Source organism: Mytilus trossulus, chromosome 11 (genome assembly GCF_036588685.1).
Source record: "Mytilus trossulus isolate FHL-02 chromosome 11, PNRI_Mtr1.1.1.hap1, whole genome shotgun sequence".
Lineage (NCBI taxonomy): Eukaryota > Metazoa > Mollusca > Bivalvia > Mytilida > Mytilidae > Mytilus > Mytilus trossulus.
Genome location: NC_086383.1, coordinates 66,261,917 through 66,277,702, shown reverse-complemented (window position 1 = coordinate 66,277,702; position 15,786 = coordinate 66,261,917). Strand labels below are relative to the sequence as shown.

General features: G+C 31.8%; 1 protein-coding gene across 1 annotated transcript; it reads right to left on the bottom strand.

Moving 5' to 3' along the window:
• Positions 1-7,134: 7,134 nt before the first annotated feature.
• On the bottom strand, positions 7,135-8,265 carry LOC134690249 (E3 ubiquitin-protein ligase TRIM71-like). The gene has a single exon (XM_063550226.1). It carries the CDS (start codon positions 8,263-8,265, stop codon positions 7,135-7,137), a length of 1,131 nt encoding a protein of 376 aa, XP_063406296.1.
• Positions 8,266-15,786: the final 7,521 nt, after the last annotated feature.

Genomic DNA, 15,786 nt, shown 5'->3' with positions numbered 1-15,786 from the left:
GCAGTCTTCATAATTTGACATAAATGAGTTAAATGCACATGTAGTGAACTATAGATATATATTTTATTTTTATCTGATCATTAATTATTTTCAATGATGAAAACAAATTCATCTAGTTATTGATTATTTAAATATGAAGACCGATTATCGTCAACCAGTATAATCACAATAAATTTATCTTTAGCGCAAACACAGTAATACACAAAAACGACTGTTCCGCGTTACGACCAACTCATTAAGACTGCCTCAGATAACTGTATTGTATTTGAAGCTTTAAGGACGTCCATCGGTAGTTTTACAGTCGCAAATTTAGTTTACCTGGCGACGCGGAGCGGAGACAGGTAAACGGGTATTTGCGACAGTAAAACTACCGATGGACGTCCTTAAAGCTTCAAATACAATACAGTTATCTCTATTCTAATGCAAAACAAGTTTATAATTAAATTTCAATCATTATTTCAGTGTAAAATCTTCAAAAAAAAAAAAATCCGCGAAAAGATGTTATCTTCTTTGGTCCCTATACTAGGTGACGTCATAGATATGCTTCCGGCGTTAAACATAAACACTGTGCATTTTCTGGCTTCTGTGCCGCTTCAGAATGTAATAAAATTTGATAAAAAGAAGACTTTTAGGTGCAATATGTGAGTTTTTTGGCATATTATTGTAGAAATTACATGTCAATACATTCAGCAATTCAAAATGTCGGCTTCCTTAGTTACAGACAAGGAGATAAAGAATTTTACGCTAACTGTCATCCATTCAGAACCATTGATACTAAATAATTGCATTAGAATCTCACTTTTCGACACAAAAACCTCCAGTTTACGTAAGCCAAGATTCAGATACAATATTTTCATCTCTATTCTACAGCAAAATGAACAAATCAGTCTATTTCAATTTACTAATCCAAGTAAAATTTCATATAACGAAAATTCTGCGAAATGTTCTAATTGTCTTATTATTTTTACCGCCACGTACTAGTATTTAAAAATAAATTTGAATAATGTCTTATGATGAATCTTCTGATATGATCGAAGAAAAACTCCAATCTGGATGCTTCTTAAATGGACTAGGTGATTTAACTAGAATCTATGAATCGTTATGATTTAAACTTTCCAATTGTCAGCTTCCAATTTTGTATCAGTTATATACTCTCTATCAGACGATAACATATCTTAAGTAATACAATATGTTACACTTGCGAACATTCAAAACACACGGATCTCATAATCAAGGATGTGCAACTTAGGTTTTGGACTTTGTAAAGTGTTGGACCCGAGAATCACGAAAGAAACATTGATTGTCGAAATGCGCACCCTGTGTACTTAACTTGGTCTTTTTAATATTATGAAACATAACTTGGTGCAATTGAGATATGAGGAAGAACGAACGAATCTGCGTCCATTGGTCAATCACCATCATAAATTGGTCAACTAATAAGACATACCCGTGTCTGTAGCTGCCTGTTGTTTGTGGTCTAAATTCTTGGATACCAGAATAGTATTTTTTTATTTTTATTTTACCAATTAGGTAGTATCCCTTATTACGACTGACAATTGAATGAAAATACGTACGACGGATGATATTTTGATTGAATGTGAAATTTACCTTGTCGTCGACACTCGGTCTCGCTCCGTTTGTTAACAATTCGCATAAATAAATTAAATAGTGATTTTCCTTCACAAAATGTTTGCAATCGCCCTTCTTATATCTTAAATTTCTACCAGTAATCAATGATTAGCAATAGTTTCTAAATTTACTAGTACTATCACCTGTACATGAGAAACTTGTTCATTCCTATGTTCAGATACACATCTTCCTGTGTCTAAATCGGGAAGAAAATGATTTCCAATATTTGATGAAGAAGTTGACTTAGATTGTCAGTTTTCTAAAGGAACGGCAGAAGTTTTCTCGTTGGACTCGGGATTTCCCCACCAATAAAAAACTATCGTTACAATATACCCAATATTGGTCAGAGTGTCATTTAGCAGCCAACAATTATCAATCAACCAACTATAATTCCATTCACTGCAGTGCTTGGACATTTTCATAGTAGGTTAACATTTTCCTTTCATATCATTGATAATAGATTTACTAGTATATGACATGTATCAAGATAACAATTTGTATCGGTTTCCCAGATCTTATTGTCCCAAGTTTGAAGGCTTTGGGGATTGGTATCGGTTGGTATATTTATTTGGTCGGACTTCTAAATTGGGCAATTATACTTACACTACAAACTGCTCAGAGTCTGAATTGACCAGTTTTTGTGCTCGACCAGTAAAATCGAGCACACATTTTACTCGACTAGTCTCGACATTGTCTCGACTGTACTTAACTGTACTTAAGTGTACTCGACTAGGTATTGACTTTACTTAATAAGTCTGATTCAGTCCTTGATGATTTTTGTGTAGTCTGAATGGTCTTGACCAAGGCTCGACCTGTCTCGTCCTTTCTTGACTAGTCTCGACCTGTCTCTACTAATCTTGACCTTCAAATTTAGTTTTGACTGGTGGAAATCAGCCCATCTAACTAAATTAAATATTGATCTTACAAAATTCAAGCATATTAGGTAGTTTGATATATTGCTGTGAAATGAAGGATTTAATTTTACAATAGGTAAAAATAAAAATTATTATATAAATTCAGATAGACATCTTCAATTTTTTTATAACTTTTTCAAATCAACTTTGATTTTCATCAAACTAAACAGCTATTTTAGATATATATTAAGCTTACTGAATCCCATGTCATTTTGTTTTTTGTTGTATTGCTGTAAAATTTAAGAATTAAATTAATCTAGGTAAAAAAAGCTTGAATTTGCAGTTTGAACAAAATAGAGATAGTACACTTTAATTTTTTTAATAACTTTTGCAAATCATCTTGGATTTTCATCAAACTATATAGCTACTTTGGTATTAATCTTACTGAATCCCAGGTTGTTATGAGGTTTGGTGTATTTGCTGTCAAATTTAAGATTTAATTTAATCTAGGTAAAAAAGCTAGAATTTCCAGTTTTGACAAAAAAGAGATTGTACACATAAATTTTTCAAATCATCTTAGATATTCATCAAACTCTACAACTATCTTTGCAATATATTGATCTTACTGAATCATAGGTTGTTATTTAGAATGTAGGACAGAAAATCACTGGACAAAAAGTCGCAATTAATTTTTTCTGATTATTTTCTTTGAATAAAAAACACTTATTTCTACCAAAATATTTTTGTATTTTTCTTTAACTATTGAACATAAACGAACTTTGTAAATAAAATTTATCAAAAAAATTATCAAAAATGATTAAATAATTGTTCAAAAAACAATATTTCGAAGTGGCTTGACACTTAAATGGTTTCATGGTGCCAAGAAATCTTTCTTTTGCACAATTAGATAAATCTTTATTTTTGAAGTATAATGACACATTTCCTTATCTTTAATATGAATATATGTATTAAAAAGTAAACATTTCAAGACATTTCGTTTACATATTCAAACAATTTTTCAACAGATTATTTGTGACTTTTTGTCCTATGACTTTCTGTCCGTTTACCGTTATTTAGATTGGTGTTTTTCTGTCAAATTTAAGAATTTAACTAATCTAGGTCAAAAAGCTACGATATTAAAAATATATCTTTCCTCATATATTAAATGATATTATTTTTTTGTTTTAACAAAAACAAGGTGCCTTTTTTAAAATTTCATAACTTTTTCAAATCAGCTTAAACAAAATAAACACCTTTTTTTTTGTTAAAACAATAATTTAATCTCATGAACTTTCATAACAATCCTTGATAACCTTTTAAAAAAAAGAAATGTGTTCCAAAGTTGCAGTAAAAATTTATTTTAATCAAATCTTAAAATATTTTTTTTTGTCAAATTTAATGACATGGCACTATACATGGTTTAATTACATCAGTACACAGTTTTACAGGTAAAAAAAAAGCCCTACTTTTCTTAAACTCGTGTATGACTTATCTAGTGAATTAAAAAAGCCTTGCAATTTAGATTTAACAGGATGTTGCAACTTTGAATAAATGTTATTTAGATTTTAAAAATCTCTGGTAGATGTGATCTTTTAATAAATTTACCCCAAGCAGAAGGTATGGCTTTATAAATCACCACAAATCAGAAGAAATAGTTTAATAATTTCTTTAATGTTTCATCCCTTTTTGATATATTTATATATTAAATATCAAAAGGAATAAAACATTAAAGGAATTATATAACTATTTTAAATATGCTTTTTCCCGATTTTTGAGGAAAGATAAATTTCTAATATCGTTGCTTTTTGACCTGGATTAATAAAATTCTTAAATTTGACAGAAATACACCAAACTAGATTACAATCTATGATTCAGTAAGATCAATATATTGGAAAGACAGTTATAGAGTTTGATGAAAATCCAAGTTGATTTCAAAGAGTTATGAAAAATATTAAAGTGTACTATCTCTATTTTGTCAAAACTGCAAATCTTAGCTGTTTGACCTAGATTAAATTAAATCTTAAATTTGACCGCAATACACCAAACTTCATAACAACCTGGGATTCCGTAAGATAAATACATCACCAAAGTAGCTATATAGATTGATGAAAATCCAAGTTGATTTGAAAAAGTCATTAGAAAAATTAAAGTGTACTGTCTCTTTTTTGTTTGAACTGCAAATTCTATATCTTTTTTTTTTACCTAGATTAACTTAATTCTTATATTTGATAGTAATACAACTAAAAAAGAAATTAGCTAAGATTCAGTAAGCTTAATACTGATAGCTGCATAGTTTGATAAAAATCCAAGTTGATTTGAAAAAGTTATTAAAAAAATTAAAGTGTACTATCTCTATTTTGTCTGAATTGCAAATCTTAGCTTTTTTTTTTACCAAGATTACTTTAATTCTTAAATTTTTCAGCAATACAACAAATAACTAATTAAACTAACTCATCAGATAGACAAAAATACAAGTAATGGTTTACTTTTTAAATTGTTATTTGGATGGAGAGTTGTCTCATTGGCACTCACACCACATCTTCCTATATCTAAGTATTTTTTTTAAAACTTTGTTGTACATCTTTCAGACACATGTTTTCAAAGCGTAACCTAGCAAACATGCATGTGTATATCATATCGTAACACCAACACCAGATCAATTATAAAGTCTTCTCCTAATGGACCATTCATGCTAAGTGTATTTGAAATAAGAGTAACATTTGAATCTCGTGAATATAGACATCTCAGTAGCATGCATTCAAATCCTGGCCAGGGAAAAAATAAAAATTTACAGACTTTGAATTGTTGGGCTGTTATTTAGCCGAATTATATATAAAGAATGTGTTTTCAGTCGTATATCACTATCACCTTATATATCACGTACTGTGTTTTTAGCCTTGTATTACCACCACCTTATATATCATGTATTGTGTTAGGACGCTAGATAAAAACTGACGAGGAAAAGGTAACACACGCCCAGCAAAAGCTTGATTTTTGTCGAGCCTAAGAGGGCACGTATTAAAACGGGCCGGACATAGAAAAATACGATTTGGTGCTACGATAACAGCAGCATAATTTCGAATCCCGGCCAGGGAAGAACAAAATTTGTTTCAAAAAAATACACAGATCTAATATTGTTGGGCTATTTTGTCACGTCTTAATATACGTCAACGATCTTTCTCACGTCGCCGCTGGTATATATATACAAATAAATATTCAGAAAAAGATAAGCCTTTGTGTATTACGGATGGCCAAGAGGAAATATCCATATGCATAAAGTGGCAGTACAACGTCTATATATGCAATTGATGAAAAGCAGAAGCCCGCCTCCAGGTGCGGATTTTTTTTCGCTGTGTAGAAGGACCGTTGAAGGATTTTGACTGGATTTTGCTGTTTTGTCATGTTTTTGTATCTTTGACACAATCCCCATTTCCATTCTCAATTTTATCTATTCTTTTCGAGTGGAAACCGCCTGAGCGTTTTTTTTTTGTAGTGCGTTTGCTTCGACGTGGGACTTCGTGAGTTCTACCCTAGCCGGGTTGAATCATGGACTTTAAAGGTGTTGTTCACATCAACATGCTTTTGTCAATACATGAATTATTTGACAATTAACGTTAAAGATCAGTTCACTAAACCGTTTGTCTTTGAGGGGATAAATTCAAAGGTACAAATGTTATAGTCGATGCCTTTAAACATGCAATGTATTTAGAAATAAAGATTAGTTTAATTAGTTGTGAAAGATCAGCTTATATGATTATATCGGTTTCTCCATGCGTCCTGTATCCTTACCAATTTTCTATCGAGTGATATCACGTTAACCTAATAGCAAAAAACAGAAAATCGCCATATATTCTTAATAAATGTTACGTTGACCTTTATTCAGATAATAAAGTTTTATTTGTAGGTATCAATGTGAAGTATTTACCATGTTGTATATATAACTTGAACATAGAACCAAGGTCGATGATATACTTTTAATATCTATTTTCATTGATGAAAAAAAAACCACAAAAAATATAAATTTTGAAAAAAGCATGATATTTAAATAGTCTACAGTTTAAAAAATCGCTTTCAAGAATAATGAAGAAACCTGATGTAAATTTTCTTCAACAAACATATCACGTGACGTCAAAAATACCCGCTTGACCTTTCGCACTGGAAATAAGCAAACGCGTCCTTGCCTTATTGAAGCTAAGTGTTCTCGGATATTGAGTGTTATCGATATTTACTTCTTTGTGTTTGGCTCCATCGGAGTCGATTATAATTATGTTTCCACCGTCCACATTGCCGACATAAACGACTCCAGTTTTATCAACAGCTATACCGCGAAGTCCCTGCAAAGATTGGTCCATGAATTCCCAAGCAAGTGTTTTATCAACATTGTAGCATTGTATGGAAGGACATGAAGTATTAGTGCAGTAAAGTTTTCCATCATTAACTGCAACATATGAATCATTCGACGTGTAACTTCCAATATCAATCTTAGTTGAAACGTCATTATCGAGATTAATTGAAAGCAGTCCTTCTTTTGCTGAACTGCAAATCAAATTCCCATTGAAAATGGATATTCCATGACATTCACTCGAAGCCTCAATAGTTTTCACAACTGATCTTGTTTTTAGACTGACGATTAAGATTTTATCTTGAGCTGTTACAGCGTTACAGCGTTGACAACCACTATGTCATATGGTGTCTGAGGGAGAACAATCGAGTGTAACAAAACTCCGTTAGGGTTGTTAACATTTAAGGTTTTTGATATAAAATCAGTATAACATGCATTACCATTTTCCAAAATAGCAAATCCGAACATGGACATTTTTACCTCGAAGTTGAATGCTGCCACCAGTTTTAGTTTGATATCATCAAATTTTCTTCCCTCAATTGAGATCTGTGCCTGGTGTTCTTTAGGCGTCGTGTAACTTATTATTGAGGGTTTCGTCTCTAATGCAATATCACCGAAAGAACAAATATCAGATGTGAAATCTGAAAGTTTAATATTTTCTTTGAAAAGAATGCGTCGTATGTCAAACGAATGATCTTTGGTTAATTCTTCGATCTCTTTTTCCTGCGTACTTATTTCAAATTCGAATTCCTTGGTTCCGAGAAATATCTGAAGTTCTGACGCATGATTTTGCATTTTTATTAGGCATTTGTTTAATTCATCTGTTCGGTCTCCCTTATCTTTCATATCTCTAGAAATTCTCTCTATATTTTGCAGTGCATTTTTCTCAAGATCGGATACCTTCTCAAGAAATTCTCTTTCTAACCGATCTAAATGCTGATTCAATTTAAGTCGGATGGACTTAACATGCTCCATTATGGTCTTTGATTGCGTCTTTATTTCTTTTGCATTTTCCTCTTTTTCATGAAAGAGACGCTCATGATACTCTTTTAGGTTCTGTAAACGTTCTTGAATGTCTTTTACTGCTGTTGACTTGCGAGCATCTTTGATGACATCATCTAGAGGTGGCATATCTGTACAGTTCTTATGCGTCGAATTAATGCATTTCCTACAACATGGTCGTTCATGACTTAAGCAATAGTTCTGGAAAAGCGCTTCATGGTCATCACAATGCTGCTTTATTTTCAGTACGAATTCAGGCAATTCTTTTAAATCACTTACATCAATAACAGCGTGACCTTTTGTTGACTTAACGTTGCTATGGTACTTAAGGCAATCGGGACAAAATGCTTCATCACACTCGAAACACCACTTCACAGCAGTTTTAACAATGTACTGTGATTCACACACACTACAGTTTGTACTTGTTACTGTAGCCATGTCTGAAAATAAAAACAATTGATAATTAAAAACCAATTGTTCAGAGAACTATTGATGGTCTTTCCACCAATAATGATTTTTTTTATATGAAAATATTATAATTTGGTTTTAAATGTCAATTTCAGCGTCAAAGGACAACATATTGTACGCTGATTCCAAAAATATAAGGTTTCTATACAAAAAAAAATAAAAAAGGGAGATAATTTTCTACTTCCGGTTCAAAATATGTTTCTTTCGCTACTGTCTTATAGTTTACTTGACGCTGATTCCAAAAATATCTGGGTTTTCATACTTTGACAATGATTTATTACAAAAAATATCTACTTCCGGTTTACAAAAGGTCACTTCCGGTTAGCTTTTTCAACCTCATAGTGCTTGCAACCAAATGCAAAAAGTCTAATAGCTTTAAGTTAAGTCAAGTAACCTTTGATAACAATTTACACCACTGGGTCGATGCCTCTGCTGTTGGACGTTTCGTCCCCGAGGGTATCACCAGCCCAGTAGTCAGCACTTCGGTGTTGACATGAATATCAATTATGTGGTCATTTTTATAAATTTACTGTTTACAAAACTTTGAATTTTTCGAAAAACTAAGGATTTTCTTATCCCAGGCATTGATTACCTTAGCCGTATTTGGCACAACTTTTTGGAATTTTGAATCCTCAATGCTCTTCAACTTTGTAATTGTTTGGTTTATTACTATTTTGAAATGAGCGTCACTGATGAGTCTTATGTAGAGGAAACGCGCGTCTGGCGTACTAAATTATAATCCTGGTACCTTTGATAACAATTTACACCACTGGGTCGATGCCTCTGCTGGTGGAAGTTTCGTCCCCGAGAGTATCACCAGCCGAGTAGTCAGCACTTCGGTGTTGACATGAATATCAATTATGTGGTCATTTTTATAAATTTCCTGTTTACAAAACTTTGAATTTTTCGAAAAACTAAGGATTTTCTTATCCCAGGCATAGATTACCTTAGCCGTATTTGGCACAACTTTTTGGAATTTTGAATCCTCAAAGCTCTTCAACTTTGTATTTGTTTGGTTTATTACTATTTTGATATGAGCGTCACTGATGAGTCTTATGTAGACGAAACGCGCGTCTGGCGTACTAAATTATAATCCTGGTACCTTTGATAACAATTTAACATGAATACATATGAGGTAAAAGCAAAGGTCAAAATCTAGAACGTTAAATTAACACATGATCTTGAGCTCAATTTCAAGGTCATAAACCAATGACCTTAAATCAAAAGACTTTAGGTCTTTACTTTATACTGTTAATGAGTTATATTACCATACGACTGGTATTAGATATAAAAGGGGGGAAAACTCGCATCAAATTTTTACGTACCCTTTCGACTCAAATTTATGTGTAACTACATGTCACGACTAACAATTGTGTGAAAGTATTTTGTCGATATTTTATATGATTTCTGAAAATAAGTATTAACAAGCCAAAATCAAAAAATTGAGCATGACCTTGACCTTTGACCTTGACCTCATTTTCATTTTTTTTGACCAAGGACCTCAAATGAAAAGACTCCAGGCCTCTATCACTTATGGTTTTCTAGTCAGAAATTTGTTTCACTTATTTCAATACAAAAGGGGAAATTACTCTCATATGGAGTCTTAGTAAAGCTTCGGTCAAAATAAAAACTAACATTCTGAGGATTTAACGAGCAATTTGGAAAAATAAATTTGTCCCTTTCTTTTACGGTTGCAGAGGAGATCTGATAACAAAAAAAAAACAGTGTTTGGGGAGATAACTCTTACAAAGAAAAGTGTTCGGTTAAACAGGGTCAGTTTCAAAAGCGTATAGACTGTATGATATCATATACAAAAAAACTAAGCAACATCTTTTGAAACATTTTTACACGGCAAGAAAAAAATCAGCGGAAGAAAAAAAACAATAAATTAAAAACCAATTGTTCAAAGAACAATTGAAGGTCTTTCCACCAATAAGGATCTATTTTGATATGAAAATATTAAATTCAGTTGAAAATGTCAGTTCCTATGGCTAAATGACGTATGAATATGAATTTCAAGCAAAGGTCAATTCTAGAACGTCCAATTAACCTATGAACTTGACCTCAATTTCAAGGTCATAAACCAAGGATCCAAAATCAAAAGACCCTAGGTCTGTATTTTGTATGGTTCATGAGTAAAATCACTTTACACATAATTCTAAATATAAAAGAGGCAAAAACTCCCATTTATTCTCTTCGCACCCTTCCAATAAAAATTTATAAGTTACAACATGTCGCAACTAACAATTAAGTAAAAATAATTTGTTGAAATCTCATAAAGTTAATGAAAAAGAGTGAAAATAATTCAAAATCAAAATTAAGAATTTGACCTTGACCTTTGACCTTGACGTAATTTTCATTTTTTTGGACCAAGGATCTAAAATCAAAAGACCCTAAGCCTTTACTTTATAATGATAATGAGTTATATTACCATACAACTAATATAAGATATAAAAGGGGGAAAATTTGCATCAAATGTTTACGTACCCTTTTGACTAAAATTTACGTGTTACGCCATGTTGTGACACACATTTTGTGAAAATATTTTGTCGATATCTTATAGGATTTCTGAAAATAAGAGATAACAAGCCAAAATCATAATTTTAAATATGACCTTGACCTTTGACCTTGACCTCATTTTCATTTTTTGGACCAAGGACCTCAGATCAAAATATCCTAGGCCTCTATCACTAATGGTTTTCCAGTAACAAATTTATTTTATTTAATTCATTACAAAAGGGGAAATAACTCTCATATGAAGTCTTAGTAGAGCTTCGGTGAAAATTAAACGTAACATCCTGAGGATATAACGAGCAATTTGGAAAAATAAATTTGTCGCTTTCTTTCACGGTTGCATTGAAGATCTGATAACAAGAAAAACAGTGTTTGGGGAGATAACTCTTACAAAGAAAAGTGTTCGGTTAAACAGGGTGAGTTTCAAAAGCGTATAGACTGTATGATATCATATGCAAAAAAACTAAGCGACATCTTTTGAAACATTCTTACACCGCAAGAAAAAAATTAGGCGGAAAAAAAAAAATAAAAAATAAAATAATCAGAACAAATTCAAAAGGTCTTTCCACAAAAAAAGGTGGTAACACCTAATTAAAAAATTAAAAACCAATTGTTCAGAGAACCATTGATAGTCTTTCCACCAGTAAGGATTTTTTTACATGAAAATATTAAAATTTGGTTTCAAAAGTCAGTTTGAGTGTCAAATTACAGCTTGTTGAACGCTGATTCCAAAAATGTATGGTTTCTATGGAAAAAATATAGATAAGGGAGATAATTGTTTACTTCCGGTTCAAATGATGTTATTTCTGGTATAGTTTGATAGTTTAATTGACACTGATTCCAAAAATATATGGTTCTACACACTTTTACATTAATTTAGAACAAAAAATAGCTACTTCCGGTAAACAAAAGGTCACTTCCGGTTAGCTTTTACAAGTTCACATTGCTTGCAACCTATTGCAAAAAGTCCCATGTCTTTATCATGTATACAAATGAGGTAAAAGCAAAGGTCAAAATCTAGAACGTACATTTTGTCTATGACCTTGAGCTCAATTTCAAGGTCAACAACCAAGGACCTAAAATCAAAAGACCCCAGGCCTCTACTTTATATTGTTAATGAGTTATATTACCATACAACTAATATAAGACATAAAAGGGGGAAAAAGTCGCAAAAAATGTTTACGTACCCTTTTAACTAAAATTTCCGTGTTACGCCTTGTTGCAACAAACAATTGTCTGCAAATATTTTGTCGATATCTTAAATGAATTTTGAAAATAAGAGATAACAAGCCAAAATCATATTTTTGAACATGACCTTCACCTCATTTTCATTTTTTTGGACCAAGGACCTCAAATTAAAAGACCCTAGGCCTCTATCACTTATGGTTTTCTAGTTACAAATTTATTTCATGTTTTTCAAAACAAAAGGGGAAATAAGTCTCATATGGAGTTTTCGTAAAGCTTCGGTGAAAATAAAACGTAACATCCTCAAGACATAACGAGCAATTTGGAAAAATAAATTTGTTGCTTTCTTTAACGGTTGCGGAGGAGATCTGATAACAAGAAAAACAGTGTTTGAGGAGATAACTCTTACAAAGAAAAGTGTTCGGTTAAACAGTGTCAGTTTCAAAAGCGTATAAACTGTATGATATCATATACAAAAAAACTAAGCTACATCTTTTGAAACATTTTTACACCGCAAGAAAAAAATTAGGAGGAAGAAAAAAAAAATTAAATTAAAAACCAATTGTTCTCTGAACAATTGAAAGTCTTTCCACTAGTAAAGATCTATTTTGATATTGAAATATGAAAAATCAGTTGAAAATGTCAGTTCCTATGGCTTTATGATGTATTAATATGAATTTAAAGCAAAGGACAAAATCTAGAACGTCCTATTAAACTATGACCTTGACCTCAATTTCAAGGTCACAAACCAAGGTCCTTTAATCAGAAGACCCTAGATCTTTAATATGTTTGGTTAATGAGTAATATATCTTTAAGCGTAATTCTAAATGTAAGATGGGCCAAAACTCCCATTTATTGTCTGCGCACCCTTTCAACCAAAATATACAAGTAAGGACATGTTGCAACTAACAATTTATGAAAAATTATTTGTCAATATGTCATACAGTTTTTGAAAATTTTTGAAAATAAGCCAAAATCAAAATTTAGAATATGACCTTGACCTTTGACCTTGACCTCATATTCATTTTTTTGGACCAAAGACCTCAAATCAAAAGACCCTAAGCCTTTCCTTTATAATGATAATGAGTTATATTACCATACAACTAATATAAGATATAAAAGGGGGAAAAGTCGCATCAAATGTTTATGTACCCTTTTAACTAAAATTTACGTGTTACTCATGTCGTAACACACATTTTGTGAAAATATTTTGTCAATATCTTATAGGATTTCTGAAAATAAAAGATAACAAGCCAAAATCATATTTTTGAACATGACCTTGACCTTTGACCTTGACCTCATTTTCATTTTTTTGGACCGAGGACCTCAAATCAAAAGACCCTAGGCCTCTATCACTAATGGTTTTCAAGTAACGAATTTATTTCATTTATTTCATTACAAAAGGGGAAATAACTCTCATATGGAGTCTTCGTAAAGCTTCGGTAAAAATAAAACGTAACATCCTGAGGATGTAACTTGGAAGCAATTTGAAAAATAAAATTGTCGCTTTCTTATATGGTTGCAGAGGAGATCTGATAACAAGAAAAACAGTGTTTGGGGAGATAACTCTTACAAGATTAAACAGGGTGAGTTTCAAAAGCGTATAGAATGTATGATATCATATACAAAAAAACTAACTGACATCTTTTGAAACATTTTTACACCGCAAGAAAGAAATTAGCAGGAAGAAAAAAAAAAAAAAAAAAAAAAAAACAATTGTTCAAAGAACCATTGATGGTCTTTCCACCAGTTAGGATTTTTATATGAAAATATTAAAATTAGGTTTCAAATATCAGTTGTAGCGTCAAATGACAGCTTGTTGAACGCTGATTCCAAAAATGTATGGTTTCTATTGGAATAAATATAGATAAGGGAAATAATTGTTCACTTCCGGTTCAAATGGTGTTATTTCCGGTATAGTTTGATAGTTTAATTGACACTGATTCCAAAAATATATGGTTCTACATACTTTTACATTAATTTAGAACAAAAAATAGCTACTTCCGGTAAGCAAAAGGTCACTTCCAGTTCCGGTTACAAGTTCACATTGCTTGCAACCTATTGCAAAAAGTTCCATGTCTTTATCATGTATACATATGAGGTAAAAGCAAAGGTCAAAATCTAGAACGTAAATTTTGTCTATGACCTTGAGCTCAATTTCAAGGTCAACAACCAAGGACCTCAAAGACCCCAGGCCTCTACTTTATATTGTTAATGAGTTATATTACCAAACAACTAATATAAGATATAAAAGGGGGGAAAAGTCACATCAAATGTTTACGTACCCTTTTAACTAAAATTTATGTGTTGCACCATGTCGCAACACACATTGTGGGAAAATATTTTGTTGATATCTTGTATGATTTCTGAATATAAGAGATAACAAGCCAAAATCATATTTTTGAACATGACCTTGACCTTTGACCTTGACCTCATTCTCATTTTTTTGGACCAAGGACGTCAAATCAAAAGACCCTAAGCCTCTACCACTAATGGTTTTCCAGTAAAAAATTTATTTCATTTATTTCATTTTAAAAGGGGAAATAACTCTCATATGGAGTCTTCGTAAAGCTTCGGTGAAAATAAAACGTAACATCCTGAGGATATAACGAACAATTTGGAAAAATAAATTTGTCGATTTCTTTTATGGTTGTGGTGGAGATCTGATAACAAGAAAAACAGTGTTTGGAGAGATAACTCTTACAAAGAAAAGTGTTCGGTTAAACAGGGTCAGTTTCAAAAGCGTATAGACTGTATGATATCATATACAAAAAAACAAAGCGACATCTTTTGAAACATTTTTACACTGCAAGAAAAAAATTAGGCGGAAGAAAAAAAAGAATAACCAGAACAAATGCAATAGGTCTTTCCACAAGAAAGGTGGAAACACCTAATAATCAGAACAAATTAAATAGGTCTTACCACAAGAAAGGTTGAAAGACCTAATTAAAAACACATTGTTCAAAGAACAATTGAAGGTCTTTCCACCAATAAGGATCTATTTTGATATGAAAATATTAAAATTCAGTTGAAAATGTCAGTTCCTATGGCTAAATGATATATAAATATGAATTTCAAGCAAAGGTCAAAATCTAGAACGTCCAATTTACCTATTACCTTGACCTCAATTTCAAGGTCATAAACCAAGGATCCCAAATTAAAAGACCCTAGGTCTGTATTATGTATGGTTCATGAGTGATATCACTTTACGCATAATTCTAAGTATAAAAGAGGCAAAAATTCCCATTTATTCTCTTCGCACCCTTCCAATCAAAATTTATAAGTTACAACATGTCGCAACTAACAATTTAGTAAAAATAATTTGTTGAAATCTTATAAGGTAAATGAAAAAGATAGAAAATAAGCCAAAACCAAAATTTAGAATATGACTTTGACCTTTGACCTTGCCATAATTTTCATTTTTTTGGACCAAGGATCTTAAATCAAAAGACCCTAAGCCTTTACTTTATAATGATAATGAGTTATATTACCATACAACTAATATAAGATATAAAAGAGGGACGAAAGATACCAAAGGGACAGTCAAACTCGTAAATCTAGAACAAACTGACTACGCCATGGCTAAAAATGAAAAAGACAAACAGAAAAACAATAGTACACATGACACAACATAGAAAACTAAAGAATAAACAACACGAACCCCACCAAACACTAGGGGTGATCTCAGGTGCTCCGGAAGGGTAAGCAGATCTTGCTCCACATGCGGCACCCGTCGTGTTGCTTATGTGATAACAAATCCGGTAAATAGTCTAATTCGGTAGGTCAAATTCA